This window comes from Nomia melanderi, chromosome 14 (assembly GCF_051020985.1).
Source record: "Nomia melanderi isolate GNS246 chromosome 14, iyNomMela1, whole genome shotgun sequence".
Taxonomy (NCBI): domain Eukaryota; kingdom Metazoa; phylum Arthropoda; class Insecta; order Hymenoptera; family Halictidae; genus Nomia; species Nomia melanderi.
The window spans coordinates 10350094-10373122 of NC_135012.1; the positions used below are offsets into that span (position 1 = coordinate 10350094).

At 36.0% G+C, this 23029-nt stretch overlaps 1 protein-coding gene across 3 annotated transcripts in view; it reads left to right on the top strand.

Annotated features, from left to right (window-relative positions):
• LOC116428993 (membralin) overlaps positions 1 to 16600 on the top strand; it is a 124044-nt gene extending 107444 nt beyond the window's left edge. For 2 of the 3 annotated variants that reach the window (XM_031981319.2, XM_031981320.2), the window contains exons 11-13: positions 691 to 790; positions 13424 to 13874; positions 15488 to 16600. In XM_031981319.2, coding sequence (XP_031837179.2) covers positions 691 to 790; positions 13424 to 13874; positions 15488 to 15705 — 769 coding nt within the window. In that variant the 3' untranslated portion in view covers positions 15706 to 16600. The remainder of the gene's footprint in view (positions 1 to 690; positions 791 to 13423; positions 13875 to 15487) is intronic. The other variant, XM_031981322.2, reaches the window with a different exon arrangement.
• Positions 16601 to 23029: the final 6429 nt, after the last annotated feature.

Sequence of the window (23029 nt, forward strand, 5' to 3'; positions counted from 1 at the left end):
CTCGAAGTTGCCATTGAACCAGATATATTTATAGAATCTTGAATCACAGGAGAAAGTAGACTTTTCCATCCAGCGAAATCAATTTTTTCTTTGTTCCAATTTTTCCAGAAACAATGAAGACGTATGGAAACCGAAATTAAATATGATTTTATTATACTAAACGAATAATACATAATAAAATTGTACCTTACTATAATAATATATTTCTTTCAATACACGGAACCAATATCTTTAAAATAATATATTCAATACAACAACGTGTCATTCGAAAGTAAATATCCGGACTAATGAAAATAAAATTTGCGGGAACTCCGATGCGTCTCAAAAAGATATCGAAAATGATTCAAGCATCCAGAATTATTTACGATACGCATGAATTCTTGGACATGCTAATGACAGTCCGCGCGACGCGTTAGCCGGGATATTTTAATAAGCAGAAACCTGATACGATCTGATCGATAAAGGGTTGTCGCACGACAATATACTGCCAAATACATGGACGGAGAATTATGTAGTCCGTTAAGTAATTTTGGTATTGCCAGTCGAAAAGAAAACAATTAATTACTGGCTTGTTATGTGATCGACAATTTTACATAGATAATTATCTGTATAATTTAAAGTAGTTGCCAATGACTCAATTGGGGATGACAAATTAAAATATACAATAAAAGAATAATCTCTTTGTTCCAGGTTCTTCTTTCTTTATCACTTCTCCTTCTACGCTTATCATTATCGATTCAACGGGCAGTACAGTAGTTTGGCGCTAATTACATCTTGGCTGTTTATACAGGTAAGCGGTTCTTTAGAGATTTTCTCTTATTATTGTTGTTACTAATGCATGGGATTTATTCTTATTGTTATTACTGTGTAATCATTATTGTTGCGTTAATTAGTGACGTTACTATCTATCGGTATTATCCTTGATATCGTGTCGTCATTGCTCATTAGTATTATTGGTATTATTTCATTGTTACAGTTTGTAATTGATTAAATTTATTTGGCGTATAAAGCAGGATTCATTCTTAAGCAAACAAACGGTGCTTTATTTAGTTAATTAATATAAATAGTTGTGTTTACTAATGGCAATTATATATACGGTGAATTTTAGCCTTTTGTTTGAGGAAATACGATGTTTGTTGTTCGATATAATTCCTGTGGAAGTTAACAAGTTATTTGAAACTTGTGCCTGACTTACCGTGTGCGAAATGTAATCGAATAATAGGTATATAAAATTAGTGGTTCGAATTTCTTTCGTTTATAATTTCCAGAAGCTTGTAGTCGAAGGAAATATTACTTCCTCAATGTGAGGAAATAAAAATAACTATTTGAAAGTAAATTGATTCAGTGTAAAATATCAGTATTAACGATGCATTGTTTATGCTCAATCGCGTATTACAGTACAGCAATAATACGTATTTTCTTTTATTGTGTATATATTACATTTCACCTAAAATTTTTAACAATTATCGAAAGCAAACGAGAATCACATACATATTGTCATAGGAGAATTAAAAACATCTATGCCTTTTGTCGAGAAAAATGGCGCACCTGGTTAAATACACAGTTCCAGCAGTCTGAACTTGTAATTTACATGAAATACTAGCTTCAAAATACTGAACACATTTCGAATAATGTGAAAACACTCTAATAACGTGAAAGACACTCTGTCATGGAAAAAATAAATTGTAACTATTGTAACATTTATAGATTTACAGAGATCTTACATTTTCTTCTTTAAAAATAATTAACTGTTCTTTCGAAAGCCTTTTCAGCAGTCTGTTTTCGTGTTTCGATGTTGCAGAATTAAACTTAATTTCCCTTTGTTTTCAAACAATGGAGCAAAAACGTGTGATTACAGATTTTTTATATCATAATGAAGCTGTAAACCATATTGTGTGTTACACTCGATCACGAATTTCGTTTTCGTTTCGAAATAACTGTGAAAATGAATAACATTGTTGTCGATGTACTATGGGTTTAACGCATTTATAAGAAATGCGTGCACACAGAACGCGGCAGAACGGACACGGCAACAAGGATTAATCGTGTTTTTATTTTATTTTTTATTTACCGTATCTTCCATTGTGGTAATCCCTTCTGTATGAATTAAATGGACAGGCGAACAGTGGCGGATAAAATATTCACACAATACGAAAAAATTAGTTGTAATCCTCGAATGAATAGTTTTATTTCGGTGATTATTGTATGCTATTCGTATTAGCATTCCACATAAGTAACAATATAAAAATGAAATTTATAACATCGTTTTTCTATGTAATAATTCAATTTATTTTATATAACCCCTTGTCTTACAGAATTCAACAGAATTCAACAAACATAAATATTACTCAGTTCTTGTGAATTCAAATGAAATATATTTCTGTTATCAATGATTATATTTTAGAGCAAAATTGGACGTGGAATATGCATAGAATTTTACTCTTTTTTCAATAAATTATTATAGGGTAAGGGATTAATTTTCACTTTAAAGAAATAGTGTAAAATATTAAATATAATAATAGTGCTTTAATAAGAATATATTTATATGTTTATTACAATGTTTCTAAGTTTACGAAATATTGTAGTGAAAATGTAATGAAGAATTTTCATGATTACAGAATTCTGTGTTTCCTTCAGTTTTCAAAGTATCGAAACATTATTTTGAAGAGGTATACATTTTTTAATGTGGAAGGCATTTGTTTGCATCAACGAAATAATGATCTCGTATCCTTGTTGCAGTTAATGACTCAATTGTACCTAAATGCCATTTGAAATAGGAGGAGGGATTTAGTGTTAGGAGACATTGTGTTCGGATAATTATATATTAGCCTCATTTAAATGTTAGGATATTCGGGTAATTAGTAGCCTGACAGGCAAGGCTTCATTGCTGAATACTGTATTGATCACTAATGATGCTGTTATAATAGAAACATACATAGATGACTGATTCAATTCTCGAACAGCAGGTTTTGGAACTATAAAAGTGCAGTGGGCAATTACATGAAAGGAACATTATAAATATATATTTTCATAAATAAATTTTGATTATCATGGAAATGGCAAGTATTTTTAAACAGCAAAAATCTGATTTTAAACAAAAAAATAGCTTCAAATATTTAGAAAAATTTCAATAATTGAGATATCGAAAAATCTGTACGCTTTATTTTAGATAATTTATGTTTATAAATCCACAAAAATTGTCTTCGGATGTTCGAGATCAAATTTGTCGTAGAATGTTGGAAGTTTAAAAAGTACCTCACTCTAAAAGATTGTAAAAATTAAATCTCATAATAATAATAAGTAAAACATAAAACGTTGAATTCTACCACTGCAAATTACTTCAATTCAATCCCCCAAAAATGAATACAAGTTCACACCCAGCATTGAAAATAAACTGAACGCAAAGGGTTGACATCGCGCGTATACTCGTTGAACGCAGTTAACCGGTTAAACAGCGCATACGTCGTATCTGTCCTCGGAGTTTCTGCATGCAAGAAGATAACGAGAATTACTTGCATCGAGGGAAACGAAAAATCCCCCGCTATCTTCTTACAGGACTGCGCTGTTTTTTTATGGGCAAGTGCGCTACTTTTTTTACGGGCAACTACGCCCCGACAAATCTTCTTTCCTGTAAATGTATGACGACTGCTTAATAATGGACAGTCGCGTGGCCGTGTTCCGGTTCGACGATAAATGGGACCTTTTAAAAACGAGCGGGAATAACGCGCAGGTATTCCGCTCCCGGGGAACGAGGGCCGTCCCCGTAAATGTGTACTTAGATAAAACGTTTCGGGATTAAGACGCGCGAACGGATGGCGAAATAATTGTCCGGCGTGTAAGCTCTCCGCTGGGAACAGAAAAGTTTCCGCGAGAACGAGCGAACGTTCTCGCGCGCTGAAAAAGCGGGCATTAATCAGAAATACTTGGCGACCTACTTGGGAATACCCGAGAGCAGGGGAATAAATATGTTCAGCCGGAAGTTGGGAGCGCCGCACGGTGGGCCGAAATCGTCGAAGACGTTTCATGGAAAAATAATGTGTTTTTGTACTGTTATGTTATTGGGTCGTGTAATATGTGGGAAAGAGAGTTTTATTTGAAACCATAATTATTTCATCATAGCTCACAATAAAACTAAATTAAACAACGCACATACTATTTATATACTCAGATGCACTTGTCTCACTCGCACACTTTCTAGAATATTCTTTGATCACTGTGCATTAACTTCACATATATTTGGAATATTCTAGATTCTTAAAGAAAAGAACATTGTTAACATATTGAAAATCAATATAATCTAGAATATTCCAACGCTTTGAACATTCATTCAAAATGAATGAAAGAGCAGCATCGATTTGCGAAATTTTGTTTTGGTGATGTTTCTTTGCAAACTGAGTCGCAAACTGCATTTAGGATTTATTAATTGTAAATATTCTGAATTCGAAGAAGGAATATATTCGTTAAAAATACATTAGCAGAAGTGTATCGAAACAGAATAGAGCGTACTTTGAATGAATAAACGTCTATTAGAATATCAAATAAGCTTCCCTTCTTTCCGCGAAACTCGAGGTTTCATATTAAATATTTTTCTAGCTCTACTGTTACGGTAGAACAAATATGCATACAAATGTTACAACATGAAATCATCTTTTGCGTATGATTCAGTAAACTTTATTTGGAAGCTTCAAAACTTACCTAAAACATTGTTTAGATTTGTATTTTTTAAAATTTATGTTGGAATAGTTTTAATTATACACGAATTTGGTATGTTTGATACAATTTAATCGACTGATCAAAGATATTTTTGGCGTTATCCAAATTTCATAAGTTACATCTGATTTTATGTAGAAACACATCAAAATTTCTAAAAATTGTATGTCGATGGATATAAATATTTCAACTTTCGAACACATAACAATTTTTTTATTTCAGTGAAACTCGAAATATTCTATTCGGCAATAGAACAATACAAATATTAGTATTTATACTCTGCATTAAAGAAAAACATTATCTAAAATCATTCCAACATAAATTAAAAAGGTAACCGTACAAACAAAAATGTAAAACATATTTCACGTAAATTTCAAAAATTTCAAATGAAGCTTACCAAATTATAGGCAAAATATGGTTTTGCAAGTACATGCGTTCTACAATAACAACAGACGTGAAAAAGTAATGTAACAATACAGTGACAAAAACATTAGTTTTTCATCAAATGCCCGGTGTTTGACGATTTCTTCATTACTTATTAAGAAACTCCTCAAACAATAGGCCCGCGTTTGAAAATTATGTCACGGAGCGATCTCCTCTCTTCTTTCTCTCTCCTTCGCCGCTCTCTTTTTTCCTTTTTCTCTTTTCTTTCTTCTCTTGGCCTCGCGGTCGACCGATCAGTCATTTCTGACATCGATCGCGAGAAATTTCTCCAGGGGGTCGCAAATGTGTTTGTCTTTCAAATTGCTTGGATCCAGATGTTCAGGGTCGCTGTGTGAAAATATGTTTGCCCACGCGGCGAACCCGTTCGATTGAACGTTCCGGGAAGTTGAATCGATTCGGTGGCTTGTGAACATTGTGATTTATACTTTTTCCTTCTTTTTTGCTCTTCGGGCGAGTCGTTTTTTAGTTGTGGAACACGAGAACGAAAGAAAATTCCTGTACGTTAACCTCTTGCCTTATAATTAGACTGCGGATTTTTTTGCATTTATAGGAAATGTGGAAATACGAAGATGGACAGAATTCACGTGAAACAAAAAGAATCTAATGAAAAATTAAATAATAATAAAATTCAATTAAAATAAAATAACCTAAAGTATAGTACTTTTTATAATATTTGTTAAGAATAATAATTGTCCACAACATTTTTATTTGTCTAATTATATTCTTAAGAATTTGAATTTGAATTTAAGTTCAATTACGATAAACTGTATCGAGAATATTTAATTTTCCATACAGCCTCGCAGCATAGTAAACACTGTAATGAATCTAGATCTTTATTTTATCTTTGTTTTACTCAGTAAATTGATATCTCGAATATGGGTATGTTAGTCAACACGTTAATACAGAGAGAAACGTTATGTCAACTTATTTTCAGTGTCAATAATTGAAAAACAAGAAACAAATCAGCTGAATGGAAATCAGTGATATTTCAATTTCTGTTGCAATCGATCTCATCTTTTCCAGAGATGAGATTTTTAAATTCAGTAAGGTGAAACGAATTGAGAATATAACGAAGGGAAGCAATTCGCCATCGGTGGAAATCCTGTTATTGATAGTAACAGTAACGAATGAAGAGCAGCCGGTTAGCTGTTGCTTTTACCGTCGTGGACCTGGCATCGCTTAAACTTAAGTTACGTAAACGCAGCCGGGACAATGCGCATGACAGGCGAATCGATGGGAATAATGCCGACCAAGGATTTCATTGAGCGAACATAAATACCATTCAATTGTAATTCCATTGTATCAGATCAGTTTCTGGGTGCCTTTTAATTATATCACATTGTTTCGGGAAATTCACTTGACAGCAAGTTCGCTCTGATCCCCTTTTCATATTATGCGAAATGTTTAAATTTGTCTTGGGCAACGGCTCGTTCGGACTATTGTTTATTATATTCTTATGAAATTATAACAAGTCGACCGAGCCTTGCGCAGTAGTAATACGCGGCTTTCTACATATCGGATCGCTGCAAAATATAATATTGTTGTTTAATCTTTTAAGACTGAGTTCGTAATTAAATTCTGAATCAGTGAAGGTACGTGTTCAACATATTTCTACCGAAATTTATTTTACGTTTTATTTCATCGCATTGATGAATATTACACGTTAACATGCATCGTTTTGATATTTAAATTCGAGTTTTTCTGTTCTATAAATTGAATGTATTCTGAAGACATTATACAATTGTTACTTATTGATTTTTGTGCAATTTTAGTATGAACTGAACCTAAAAAAAAACAAATATATCTATCTATTATTTTATATCTGCAATGGTTAAGAACGTAAAAATAACTTTGGAAGTTGGGGTTGAAATATCTATTTTATCGAATGTTGTACATATAGGTTAAAAATTAAATAAAAACGAGAATGTCATGATATGTGCATTACGAGTAAAAAATATATTTGACGATATTCAAAGAAAATAGTAGGTAACGAAATAATAAATGCTTGTGAAACTTTGTGAAAATCGTGTACTGTTCATTGTAGCATGAGATTTATATTAAAAAAAACATGAAGTACTAAAAGATATTGACACAGTAGTGGAATACTTTCAAATAGACAATATAGCAACAAAAAATAAATTTTCTAATTTTCTATATCTTCTTTTTATTATTACTATTACAATTGTTGTACCGACTTACAATTATTGTCAATGTAGATATTTCTCGTACTAGTAACAAACATATTTATCACTTCAGTATAAAAATAATTACCATATCAGATATTTAACTTGTTCAGTCGAGTACACTCTGTCAGGTGTACCAGTTTTCGAATAAAAAAGAATCTTTTCAATGTAAAGGTCCAACGAGGTCTGTCATTAAAAAAATGTAAAATACAAAAGGATATCGTAAACCAGCACTCGCGTATCACGCGCGGGCAGAGTATCCCCGAGGAAAAAATAAATTTTTGCATCGCGTCAATTATACGCCGGGTAATCTGATTCGATAGCGTACCTTGATAATCCAATGAATCATAATTAGATGATCGCGACGAGCGTATTAACAGTTATTATTATAATGGCGTTACAATAGGCAGCCGTTGCGTTAATTGCGTTCGATACGTACCGTACATATTTTGCGTGGAAAAATTGAATACCATTAAAGTGTAATGGAACGGCTAATTAGGCGATAAAAGATACGAATGAATAACAGGTCCGACTGTTACGCGCAGAGAAGGAATAACGTTTCGCGTGCACATGCGCGAAAAATACGTGCGAACGGTATCGGTGTTTAACCCTTTGAGTGCCCAGGAATATATCGACTGTAATGTATCTACATACAGTGTCGTATACAGTCGCTAAACACATTCCAATAAATTGCTTCCGTTTATCCTCTGAAAGAAACAACTGTAACATATCTGACACGAGGACGAGTCTAAAATTTAAATACTGTCTAATAATACTAGTTCCTTCATAAATGCATTGATGCCGTTGCAATGTGCAATTGCAAACTGACATGGCAGTATAATAGAGCTCGTCAGATAATGTAAATTTCTTTATGATTTTTTTCTAACTTTAACAGATAAAGTGTTATAACCTGTTCCAGTTATTAGATACACCCTGTATAACGTTTTACGATTACATGTACAGAGAAGAAGAAGAATTGCTCAGAGTAATGTCCTTCACAACATATTTCAAGGTCGTTGAAATCAACGAAGGGTGTGTCTTTCTTAATAGTTATAAATACATCGAAACTTGTTAAATGAATTTTTTAAAAAGTATGTACAAAGAATCGTTAAATAAGATAGCAAGAAAAGTTGCTCATGACGTTCTTAACAGTATGTCTGAAGGACAAGATCATCGGTCCGATGTCCGTTAATATAAATAATTACCAAATTTACACTTCAAACGAAATATAATAATCACGATACATCGTAGGAGCTTTACACACCATATGTCCAAAACATTTTCGCGTTGGAATTGTGAGAGCAGAGATTTTTAATTTGTAATTTTAGTTTCAGTTCAGTTTGTTTTTAGAAATGTATATTATTCGCAGTAATTATGGAAACCTTTGGGAACAGCTCTGACACTTTTTCTGTGAAATGTCGGGAAAGTTGGTCGAAGGCTTTTGATGCTTTGCATATACATTACTTTTCGTTTTCATCGTAGAGAAAGGAGAATGTTCAAAAATAGAAAGGTAAGTCAGATAAACGATTAAAATGCAGAAAATACGACATAATATTTTAGTAAGTTATACAGTATAATATTAAATATAATTTATATTTTAATCGAAGCAACGACTTCGATTTCGTGTAATGAGACAAAAGTTGTTTTGATTATTCTAATTGTATTTTGGATAATTTTTAGTCGAAGCTTATGTGTAAATTTCTCATGTAGGGATGATACTATATACAACAAATAAATAAATTTCTGTAGTAGTAGTTCTTAATCAGTGTTTCACAAAAACGATCATTGAAATTTTTAACTTTCTAATTAAATAATGTTTTCTTTCTGTTATGTACGTTGCAAAGTATAATTTTTGGCAAGAAACATGTTCACGCACACTTTCATTGTTAATTTCACCATCCTAACAATTTTAACGTTCCAACACATCGAAAAATGTAATTTTCCCCATTCATTCGAGAATATATTTAACAAGTTTTAAAGTTCTATTTATAAACGCTACAGCTATGACATCACGATTAACCCCTTACCTTATAATAACATAAGAGTCGCGATAAAGATTTTAAACAAAATGTAACAAGCACACATATTACTCTTTCGAATTAAAATAAAACACTCTTCTTCTATTACCAATAATTATACTTTGAAGCAAACATAGACACCGAACATCCCTAAAATCTTCCTGTTTCAATAAACCATCAATGATAAAGTACCAATCCCAGTTGAGAACTAATCCATCGAGTGGTTAATTCCATGAAAAATTGTTAAAACATGCATTTACAGGGTCGCAAAGAGGTAAGACTCACTGTTCGATGACACCGAGTTAACCAAAACCGATCGTTCGTCGAAAAGTACATTCCCAGCAGATCATAAAGATAAAAAGAGAAGCGTCCCCCAAAGAACGGGAGCAACGATTGCCAACCGATTCGTTCGCCGCGTCAGGTAGCTAATTCCAGCGAGAAAAACCGTGAACGTTTTCCGGCGGGGGTGTCGCCGTCCGGCTCAGTTGTATTCAATAACCGGAAAACATGGTAACCCCGGGTGTCACGAATTTCGACAATATTCCTCGCCGGGCAAATTAAGTTACCCGGCCCCTGGCCCAGTTACGATTAACATCTGCCCGATAGTTAAACCGTGGCTCGTTAACAAGCGGCGGCCGGGCCGGCCAAGCGACGATCGACAATTATTTCGCGGGAACGAGTTTACGAATAGACCGGTCCGCTGGAAAATTCGAAAACCCGGAGGGCAACAAGACACAACTGGGTAAACCGGATCGTTTTGATTCCTGCCACGGCTGCCCGTCCTTCCTCGTCCGCCGCTCACCACCCCCGCTCCGCTCCTCTGCACCGTCCCGCGTACCGCCGACCTCTTTCTCTTTCGCTCGTCGTTCGCGTATCGCGCGTCCCTTTCCCGCGTAGGTCAGAGTTCAGGCGATTAGCCCCGCGGCGTGATTATATGCCGGCCGATATCGATGTCATCGGCGTTGATTATCCAGCAAACGAAAATCCGATTTCCTCGGTAACCTGTTTCGCCGTAGCCATCGTTTTAACCTAGCTCTCTGCCCTTCCTTTTTCCACCCACGCCGCGCTCTGCTGATTCTCGTCGTCCTTGGTCTTTCTATATGTTGCAAATCCATTGCTCTAGTCTTCTCTCTTGCAATCTCTGTCCTCCTTGTCTATCTTCTTTTCTCTATGTCTGTCTCTTTTTCTTTCATTATCTTTATGTATCTCTATGTTTCTCTATCTCTACCTACTTCTATCTCATTTTCTATCTTTATCTCTCTTTATCTTTCTTTATCTTTCTTTATCTCCCTTTATCTCTCCCTATCTCTATCTATCTATCTCTCCTTATCTCCCTCTATCTTTCTCTATCTCTATCTTTCTTCATTTCCCTTTATCACTCATCTCTTTCTATCTATCTCTCTATCTTTCTCTATCTTTCTACCTATCACCTTTTCTTTCTTTATCTCTCTTTATCTCTCTTTATCTTTCTTTATCTCTCCCTATCTCTATCTATCTATCTCTCTTTATCTCCCTCTATCTTTCTCTATCTCTATCTTTCTTCGTTTCCCTTTATCACTCATCTCTTTCTATCTATCTCTCTATCTCTCTCTACCTCTCTCTATCTTTCTATCACCTTTTCTCCCTTTACCTCCCTTTATTTCTACATCTCCCTCTGTCTACTTCTATTCATCTCCTTTTCACTCTGTATCTCTCTGTAACTCTCTCTATCCATTTTTACCCATCTCTTTGCTTCCCTCCATCCTTTATCTCTCTCCATTCGTCGTCCGTCTCCCTTCACCTCTCGCCGTCCCTCTTTCCCTCTTCATCCCCCTCCCTCTCCTTTCATTTCTCTATCTTCTGTTTCGCTGAACCCGCGATCCAACTGGTCTGATCCACCTCTGGGCTCCGAGGAGTCGTCTTCTTTTTCTGAAACGATGCAGATTCGTTCCGTTATACCCGACGAATCACCGTGGATACCATTTCCTTCATGTCGACGACAGGTGCTCGGTCTCGAGATATCTATTTTCCATATTCAACCCCCCTCCGTCCCCCCCTGTTCCACCTTTTCTTCCAGCCCCCGACGTTTTCGTTCGTTCGCGCTCGAGCCATCGCATCGGTTCGCGCGCGTTTCATTTCGACGTTGTTTTATTATTATTTTCCTGTTCCGACCCCCACCGCCCCCGCACACCACCCACCCGCCCACTGTCTTTTTGTTCTCCACGTTTTTCGTGCTGGACCCGACTCTACGTCTGTTGCCGGTCGCGATGCGAGCCGCCGCTCGATTTTTACGTCGCCCCGGCGCGCTGCCGTATCGATTCCTTTCGGCCGCCGTCGCGCGACGCATGATTTCAGCGATTCGGATTTGCTAAATTAACGCATTACGGGTTAGTTTGGTTCGTTTCTCACAGTGTATATGCATTTGTTTGCGTTGAATATTTTTAACCCTTCGACTACCGTTGGCGCCCAGAAACCTTTTCAAAATGGATTTCGAGAGACTGTTGTTTGACGATTCCATACAGAATATAAATAAATAAATAAATAATTAATATTGAAGTAATCATAGCACCGAATTGCCCCAGAGTAAGTCAATATTATTTACTTATTTATTTATGGATTTACTTATTTATTTAATTGTAGTTTTAATTGTACGCCCAATAAGATCTTCCAAAAACTAAAGTACCTAATTCTATTTATAGCAAATTTTTCTCAAAAAACGCGGCGAATGAAGAAAATTTATCTACGGCCCACAGTTGGTTTATTAGCGGTCCAATTAGAATTTCAACATGTACGATTGCTTTTAGCCGCGTTTCAATAATTTCCGAAATTTCTTTGTTCGACGCACGGCGAACAGGAAATTATTCATAGCCCACATGCGCGCTAGTAGAGTGTTTGCAACTACGTTGAATAAGGGTATTGCGATCGGCGGGGTGTTCGGGAGCAAATCGAAGAGGGAGAAGGAAAGTCAGATTGCCGCATGGGTTTCCGAAGGGTGCGAGGAGAACGAGAGAAACGACGGTATAGAACAAATTTGGTGGATTTCCATATAAATTTGCTGGCCACGAGCGACATACACGCCGCTCGCGGAAACAAGTGATATCGTGCGGCTATATACACCGGCGCAGTGGCAGCGGCGGGCTTTGTGTGCCGCCTTCGACAGCAGTTGTGCTGCGACTGTTATTAGATCTATCAATAAGTAATCCACTATTTGTTTTAACAAACCAGTAACGCGTTTCGAAGCCGAAATTTTTTTCCGCTGTTTTTTTGTTTGGCCTCTTTTGAAATTGAGAGCCGGTTTCCGGCGCCGGGGACGAATATTAATCAAACAGCGTAGGGGCTTTCGATCATTTTTGGAAAAAAAGGGGAGACAAAGTTCGACAAGAAATAGCGGTCCGTTTATTAACTCTTTGCGGTTGCTGTACCGGCGATTTTTGATCTTCTATATGTAAAATTGAAAACTGCCAAGGAATAATTTAACCAGTTATTTTTTATTTTTTCAGATAAACATGTAACACTTCTTTGGTTTGCTTTGGTTTTTCATTGAAATATACTCTAGGCGCATTCGTTCTGCGTTTGACGAGCACGTATCGTTTTTTGATTTTATTCGCAAAACGAGAGATTTTTGGAACTAAATTCTACAGTTAACGGGTTAATTATTCAACTAACCAGAGACTGACATGTGATTTTCTTTTAGTATTTAAGACTTCGATGCATCATTAAGTTTCTTACGAACAGAAATGTTAGAAGTTTAACCCTTTTATTCCGTATGAGATACGTGGGCACCAAGAACATTTTAAATTATCGGAAAGCTAGAAAACGCCTAGATAAAGAAAAATTGTAACATACGGGGATCTTTGCTTATGACAGCTTAAGTGCTAATTAGTGTTATTATTGCTTATCTTATGTCTTTCACTGAAAAGCTTCAATTTCCTCTATACATCAAGTCATCTCCCACCAGTAAGCCCGTGTCGAAAATCCGATTATTCAGATCCCAGCCAAAGTGTTAACCAAACCCGAAAATATCATCCACTAACATCATCAAAGATCGTTATTAATTAATTAAAGATTACAATCTACTTCTGATTTCAGCACTCGATGTTATACTTCTTTCATCATTACGAGCTACCTGTGATCATGCAACAGGCACAGTTGCAGCACCTTCTCTTCCATAATAACCGTCAGCCTGGGATGGCTGAGCCGTCAGCTGAACTCTCAGCCGAACATTCGGTCGAACCATCGGCTGAACCTTCCGCCGAACCTCCAACCGAACCTTCAGCCGAACCTTCTGTTGAACCGTCGGTCGAGTCGCCGGTCGAACCCACGAACAGGACGAGCCCGACGCTCGATAATCCTTCGTCCGCAACGGAATCGTTCCAAATACGAGAACCGCCGTCGTTTACCAGAGTATCCGACGCGACGGAGGAAGCATCCCTTTCGGGTCCGGCGCAAGTCCCCTCGGATCTTGCCACGTGCGAAGTCGAAGACGAAGATCAAGCCGGAAGCGCGGATGAAGCGTCGCGCACGGAGCAAAGCGATGAAGGTATGATCTGAATATTTTTGTCGTTATTCGATTGTAATGTACAGGGTGTCTCAGGGTGGTGCGAGGTAATTCTAATAAACAAAAAGAGTTGAAAATGGGAAATAAACTTTTGTACTTCGTTCGTCAGACAATCGATGTAGAACGTTTTTCTCTGAATTGATTCGTATTAGATTGGAAGATGCTATATTAATTAGTTTCTGTTACTTTTGTTGATAAAGATTTATTTTTGTGAAGGGATAGAAGAAACTTAATCAGAATTTCTGAGACATTTTTGGTAAAAATGATTAGATTATAAATTTATTATAAATGTATTTATTGTACTATGTATAGATTTATTATACAAAATTTAATAATTGTTTAGTTTCAGAATACATTGGTCTTTTTATTATTGACGAATTTGTGAAAAGTGACAATTTTTCATTTTGTTAATTATTAATGTTGACAACGTTCCTTTCATTTCGTTAGTTTTATTAATATATTTATTATTATAATTGTTCATTTTCGAAATGCTCGCCTTTTAAAATGCGTTGCTTTATTAATTTCCGGCCTGAAGTACCGCAGACGCGGTAAAAGTGCATTTAAACAGGGTCTAATTGAAATTATCATTTGAGTCATCCCTGTGAAAATACCTTTTTAACGTTTCCCCGGACAGTTTGTGTTTCGAGTTGCAGCGAAACGATTCGCACGGTTTGAATCATTTTACAACGTCGATTGTACACTTTGTAGATCTTGTAACGCCAACACTCGTCAGTCTAACGCGTCAGTTCCGGGGATTGTTTGGCATACGATACCTTTGGATCGCCTTTCTGTTACCATTGCCGAACAACCGCCGATTATTTTCCGCGTTTTTAATTTCAAATAGCCCTGCTTTCGACAATCCGAGCTATCGATAATCCTTTTAACAAGGGAAACTGATATGTCAAAGGATTTAGAGAATTTAGAGTGGCGGTCTGACCTCAATTTGGAGTGATTGTTATTTGAAACCACGCATTATTCGAGTAATTGTTTATCCGCCGGCCATTCTAGTAGCTAGATTATTGAGAAAGAAATTTTTAACGAGCTTCGGATATTTAATTTGAAATTGATTGTACAAAACTGCATCTTTCTCTCATTTATCGTGATAGGTTAAATTACCTGTTGGTTTGCTTTTGTTTTCTAAAGAAGAATTCAGTGTGCCTACTTTTGACCTAATCAATCGACGTTACAAGAATTATTCATACTATTTTAAATTTAATTTGCTCACTTCAAATGTAAAATTCATTTACATCGTATTTTAAAATTGAAAGTTCTTTTCTATACATTAAACTCTCTTTTTTTATTCAATAATTAATCATTATAGGAGAAAGATTTTTTCCAAAGTGTAACTATGTTGAAAGAAAGGAGTATTAATCTATCCCGCATCTGAACGTCGCAATTGGCTGTTGGCAACAGGCGGATGGCAAAGTAAACCAAATTAAACAAAACCAAAATTCTTTCACCAGCACATACTAACATTCTACTAGCAAAAACAAAAACATCAGCAACGCAAAATCCGAAAAAGTTAAAATCAACTAATTCCTCTAAGAAAACAGTTTCGAACGCTTTGAACATCTGAACGTCGCATTGACTGTTAGCAACAGATAGGCCAGCGACGTCAGACGCGGATCCGGGCACTGGCGCGGAAGCGGAATCGGAATCGGTCGCCGCGATATCGGACAGCGGCGGTTCCTCTTCCTCGGACGCGGGAGACAATGGATCGTCGACGGATACTTGCACGTCAACGGCGGGCTTTGAAGTGATCGAGGCTGCGGAGGCGAGTCGGAAAGAAATGGCGTCCTGTCAGGACAAATAGGAAAGCTGAGGCGCCTCGAGCCACGCCAGTCGTACAAGTGGATAGCCCGGAAAGGAGAGGCTGTCGTCTCAGAGCGACTGGATCCGCGGAGCGGAGCGTCTCGGGGCTGAACGATCTTCAAGCTCGCGTGCTACGATCGGGGTAGGCTGGTTAGGGGTTATCGTTCATCGTGGACCATGCATCGGGTAAACGCGGAGCCGTTTTCTTTTTCAATCGCATCGATACCGCTGCTGCCGTTAGGGAAGCTCGTACTTCGTCGGCCCAAGGTGGCCAGGTGTTAAGTTTTAACGAGTAACCGGGGAACAGGGGTGAAACGGGATAACTGGTGACTGGATTTCATCGTGCGCGGGACCAGACAGGCTAGCACCCGCCTAACGGTTCACGCATGCGATATGTCGTGCTCCCGGGTGACGAAAGACGAAACTCTGCTGGGTAGGACGATTCCTCGCGGCCAACCCTCGAAATCTATCATTGAACACGTTTGTAGCGAGGTGTGCTAGTAGCTACTTTTGCTGATGGTTTCATGAATGGTCCTAAAGATAGGATTTGATTATTAAAATCTATCATTTGGAGTGAGGTGTGCTAGTAGCTACTCTTGCTGACGGTTTCAATGAATGCTCCTAAAGATAGGTTTTGATTATTGGGTTTTTAATGATATTCAGGGATAATGGGTGGAATTTTCATGATAGACTTTAAGGTTCAATGAACGTGGTAGAACTAATCGAAGGATAATCTTATGATTGTTACAATTTCGGTACAATATCGGTGTCTTTGGTCATTAGGTTTTTTATAATATTCAAAATTGTGATTTTACTAATGATAGATTTTGAGGATTAATGGACAGTTTAAAATTGATTAAAGACAGAAACATTACCACCATTGCTACGTTGATAAACTGAGTAAAGACAAAAAGGTTGTCTTCGATCATCACGCTGTTTAATAATATTCAGTCAAAACTTAATGGCTCAACGTTGGCTTCACGCGTGGTGAGTCCTGTTCGAAATGCAGAGTTTCGAGATTAAATTCGTCCCAGAGACGTCTGTTGGTTCCGTTTAGACGAAGAACGAGCTTTCCTTCGGGGCACTGATCCCATCGAGCATTTCGTACCATTTTTAGCCGTTCAGACAGTGGGTGAACTTGTTCCGTATCAAGCGAAACCGTCAACGGAGTTTTAATCAGGGCCGCGTGTCGCGTCGTCGGTACCCGGGAATAGCGTCCACTGGCACCGTCAGAGGCGGGGACACATCGAACGCGAGAAAAACAGGGGCGCAACAAGTTGGACCGTTTCCAGCGAATATTCCTTCTTTTCTATTATTTGCTTGCCACGCGTCGCGCGGATGATCCCCTTCCGCGGATTGATCTCGGCACGATGAACGACGGACCATGTGCAGTAGGGTACGTCATCGCTGAGCCGCGTCACCTTACCTTCGTCTCTTGCCCTCCCTTTCACACCCGAGTTCTGTTTATATAGAACGGTGCTGTCCACCAACGAATTTCCACGCATATCCTTGCAAACCTTTTCGACAAACAAGTGCTGTGAAAAGTGTCCAACGTTTCACACGTTTATAGACTGTTGAAATGTTCTTCAACGAGTCATTCGTTTCATTCAACACTAAAACTACTGAACGAGCCAAAATAAGCCATTCTTGATTTCTTCTTTTTGCAATTATTAGAAAGATAACAGATGTTTCTCTAAGAAATTTAAAGAAATTGATTACGCGAATTTGATTATCAATCAATTACAGTCTCGGTAGATACACTCTTGAAGTTTCTATAGAGAAATTTCGAAAAGTCGATTTAACTGCTCGGTAGTTTCAGCGTTAATGATTTTAACGATAGAACTACCAGGAGGGTCAAAATCAGCCATTCTTGAATTCGCCTTTTACAGTTACTGAAAAGATAACGGATGCTTCTTTGATTAGAGACATTAGCTTGGTAATGCGTAAACTGAATTATGAATCAATTGAAATCTCAATGCTCTGTTGGAGTTTCTGCAGAAAAATCTGAAAATATTCATTCGATTCTTTGGTGGTTCTAGTGTTAATGAAACGGGAACTGGAAAGTAGAAACTGAGCGAGGAGACTTTCACTAGCTTCTTGCGTTTCATGGGTTCTAACGAAATTCAATTTATTTTTTTATCGGGAAAACTGATTTTTTAATTTAGAATAATTGTCTTTTCTTATTAACTAGTTTGGCAATCGACGTGTAACGTTATATTTTAGCGTTTTTTAGGAAGAATATTTCAGAAAAATACAGCGTGGATATCGTAAACTGCTGCCTGGTACTTGTTAAAGGAAAATAATTAATTTCCATCGGGCATGTTGACGATCGGTGTCTGGAACTTATGTGGACAGCACTGTTCTATATCGTGTTCCGGTATAAATGGACTGCGGATTGCATACATTTGTAACATGCACGATAATGGTTTCATTTGAATAAAGTAAGAGGATCCCTGTGTGATTTTCGGTTTCTGTGAATTGACCGTCAAATATTTGAATCTGCGTAAATATCCGCAGTCTAATTATAACAATATTTTGTAACTTCTAGAATTCGGAGAGCGATTCTCCTGAATTGACCAATATCATCGCTGAAGTTACAGTGATCAATCGATAGTACACTTTATATTTGCGTATATTTTTTCCAATTAACACACTACGAATATTTTAGAACATATGTGTGTGGTATATCGTTCAGAAAAAATAAATATAAGGAACAGCATTCGTATAATTTTGTCTTTTTTTTTAAGTTACGTATGCTAATGGTGTTCCCTGTAGATATTCTCGAAAGAATATACAACGTACACGTGAACTGAAATACTCATGTTTGTAATTTGGAAAAGTAGAAAGTATCAGGTGTGCTATTTTGTTGTTGATTACTACGAAAAAGGTGGAAGAATTACCATCGAACAAAAATAATCACTTTTCTGATACACCTTTTCGGATGATCGCAAAATTAACTTTTGCTCTTTCCTCCCTGAGAATACCTTGAGAATAAATTTTTAATATGTCAGACTAGATTGCATTGCGGATGCTTTTACAAATTCAGATTTTTGGATACTACTTTGTAGAAATGGAAAATCGGCACAATTGTTTTTTACGAGAATCTCTTAGAGCTTCGGAGTAAAATCGAATCACTGCGATGGTTTACTCTTTTACGTTCGATACATTACGACGTGCTATGAATGCATTAAATCTGCGTGATTAACCCCTTGCCTCTTTCGGCGATCGCGCTGGTCGAAGCTACCGTCGACTAGTTTCATTTTTCATTCGATTGTTGTCGGTTGTTGCCTACGATCAAAGGAAATTGTCAACGGTCGCGATTGATTTGCTAATGATAATCACCAATCATTGATTCCTCATTCATAATGTTCACTAATCTTCAGTTGTTAGTTTTTTATAAAAATATAATACAAATTTTGTTCTTACACGTATTTTTTGCAAATACTTCGCGTTAGAGTTAGTTTCACCAATTATTATTTTAACTTTGAAGTTTAATGGAGAAACAATAAAAATCTAGTTCGGTAGGTAATTGTTAAATTAATTGATAATTAAAAGACTAATTTAATCATTAATTGTGAATCACAAATAATTCAATGTTTCAATATTTAATATCAGAAGAATAGAATCACGTTTCGACTTGACAAGAATGAACAATTTAAAGATTTATCGCATTCGGTTCACAACTTTCACTCGCTAAGGCAAGGGGTTAAATATCTGAAAATTTTTAATAATCAGAATACACGGAATTGTTAAGTTTCTTTTAAAACAAAGAGAGATTACCTAGAATTAGTGGGCTTGAAGTCTCTGTCAAAGGAATTTTATTATTAATGTAAACAGCAATGATACGATTGGATAAATTGAACAGTTACGATATATAATTATCATAGAAAAGTGTACATAAAAGTAGATATATAATTAAGGAAATTATTTAATGAATCGAGAACACACGGTTTTCAGGTTTGGATTCTGTTACATAAATTGTATTATTGTTGTATTCGTATACGTTAGGTTTAATATGTTCTTTTTCTCTTTTTATTGAAAAAGGTGTAGGTTTTATGTAAGAAGAAAAGAATCTAAATTAATTTCAAAGAGATTTACGATCATTACAATTGTAAATGTAAATAGACTTTTAAAGTTGCTTGGTTGTACGAGATCTACCTATCCTTTTCTCGTTCAGTGTGAAGTATAACTTTTAATTAATATTAAGAAAATTCAATTCACACAGTGTTCTAATTGCAATTAACAAAAGTTTCATTCTCTGAACGAGATAAACCGATCGGTTTATGTTTCATATATTTTTCTTTTATTACGCACCTACTTACTTTGTGCAAGGGTTTGAATATAACATGGGTTCGTTTACGAGAAATAAAATTGTTCGAAGGTCGTTTAATTAATTTGGTTCCCAGAAGATTAACGAATTTCTTTTCTCACTTCATTCTTTGTCTCAATTCTCATATTAGAATTCTAGGAGCAGGGAAACGAGGGAATTTAGAAATAAAAGTTACGACATAAATGAATAAAGGTAATTCAACAATTTTAACAATTATTATATTACAAATATGTGAACAAATTTGTAAATCATTGTAGGTAAGTGAGAATATAATAAATAACTTAAAGTAAACAGTCGATTTTTTAATGCGACATGATTTTAAGAATTTCAACTTTTTTTTTTCTATATACCAATGAACAGAACTCCTTTAGGTCACTTTGCAACAATCGCTTTCCATTCAGTTAACTGTCAGATGGCGGAATCTCTTAAAAGGTAAATAATAACGTTCTATTTCTTTCGTTTGTGACTGGATTTTTTAACTGTATATTAGGAAATGAATTTTATTATTACGTTTTGATTAAAATTTAATTTCTAATAGCTTTGTAAAATAAGCCAATAACATTAATCATAATGCATAACAAACTAATAAATCTTTCATGTAAAAACAATAAAATACGAGAAGTTATGAAACGAATATATTACTTATTATTTATTTAGTAGTTGCTGATTTCAGCCGAACACGATACGTTATATCATAGTACCAAAGGTGATTTAAGACTGTCGAGGTGAAATTATTAAAAATTAATTCAACTCCGTCGTCCGATAGTTAAAAGATGAACGTTTGTCCATGAACTTTCTTAACGGCTAACTTATTTAACATTCATTTTTTCGAGCGCGGTTCGTCTTCGTGTTTGCTCGAGAGGCTACGTCTTTGTACAGGATGTTTACGTTGGTGGCCAGTGTTTCTCTCGTAAATGGTAAATTTAAAGAAAAAATTAGACAAGTTCCAATGTTTTTTTATAACCAACCTAATAAGGTATGCAAAGTTTTTTACGTTTGTAATATTTCTTGAGAGACGAAGGTGATTTCAATGTTTTAAATGATGTAATATTGTACATTCTTTTTATGCGAAGGTAATTTTTACTTTACAGAATGTAATAATCTACAAGGTCGTTAAAGGTCAAGAATAAAAGAAACAGTGAGATCAGGTACTTATTTGATAGAAAGAAAAGTCGAAGTTTTTAATGAGAAAAGTGTAATTATTTTATACTTCTATATAACATTTCAGTATTCTAGAATATATCAAGTTTATTAATCATAATTATAGAAAAATGATAAGATTACAATCCTTAACCTTTATTTTTTTAAATTTATCGTTTCCAGATGTCTTAAAGATTTCTTTATTGAAACAACTTCTCTTCTTCTTAATGAGAATTTTATTGTAAAAAGTAATTATCCGACAAAGGTACGAAGGGAATATTGAAGATAAATAATTTGAAGTGGAAAAATCTTACGATTCGTATAACATAACAATACAGCTTGTCGAACTAAAGGACAAACAAGACAATACAACGTACAAAAGGACTTTAACAAAGCTGCTAAAGTCATGAAACACTGATGTCTATTAATTTTATTTTATTTCATAAATGGAATATTGGAAATGTATAATTAAATTAAATTAGATAAAAATATTGATTTAAAAATAGATGTACATACTTTTTGAGCTGTTTAATTATATTCACAGATCGTTCACGCTCAAATTCTATACACAGTTTTTCTATCCGTTTGAAAAATGACAGGTCGCGCCTTCGTTTCGCTGAGAATATTACAAGCATAAAGAATCAGCACACGCCATTGTATCGATTATGAAAGACATTAAAAACTCCCCCATTTCTCCCGCGCACTTACCATTTACGAGGAAACAAGTGGCCAGTAACCGCGCGTACACCCTGCATAGCCGGCATCGACTCCGACCGAACCGTTGTAAACAACCGTGCACTTCATCGAGAGCATTTCATTCGCGTCTCGCGGCCAGGTCTCTCCTCCATTGTCCTTAGGTTTAATTAATTAAGTCGCTTAGCTGGTAATTTAGCTCGCGGTAATTGTAGTGCGGTAGATGTGCCGGTATCGCGAACAAATTTCACACGTTAACGATCAAAACGACGACGGCGGTGGTGTACATTGCGAGCGAGCGTGGAAAGGAAACGGAGGGCGGATCGCTTTGAATCGTCGAGAGAGAACGGATCTCTGCGTTAACACGTTGACCGCTACGAGAATCTTAACTGTTTTCTATATCACTTATTCTTTCGTGACAGAAATAAATAGGGTAAGTCGGGGAGAGGTGGTTCAATTTTTTCGAGAGAACTGTTGTATCTGAAAAAATATATTTCTGAAAATAAATACATATAAGAAGAATAGTTGATTCTTCGTAGTCGAATGTCTTTGAATTTTCAAAATCGAAAACTGCAAATGAATTTCATTATTCGTATAAAAGATTGATACGTTTTCTTTTCTATTTAAGATTCCGATATGTAATTCAATTTTTTATCAAAAGGGTTTTTAAAAGTTTGACAAGTTTTCGTTCATTAAACAGGTTTCTGTGCAAGATTCAGTGAAGATAATCGAAGGTATAAATATTTTAATTTTGATGAGATCGTGCCATCTCGCCTGGAATTACTCTATTGGGATTATTAAGGATTTGCTATCACAGTTCTTACACTATTCTCTCCTAGGAGATAAGGGCTGAGGAATTTGATTGATCTTCATTTTTCTCACCCTATTTTTTGTCAGTCTTAGTACCTAATTCTTGGTATTTTCTAATTTATTATTCGTTAATACGGTCACACGTAAACACTTGTTCCTGCGCCCTTACTGTATTCCATTACCCTTGCCCTATGGCTTCTTTCACAGCTGTGCTCGATGAAGCTGCTTGATCCTTAATAATTTACTGCAAAATGAAACGAATTCGATACACATTCTTCCTCTACGATTATTCTAGAGGTTAACGGTTGATAGAACAGTAACATTTAATTAACGTTCGAAAGAAGTAAATATA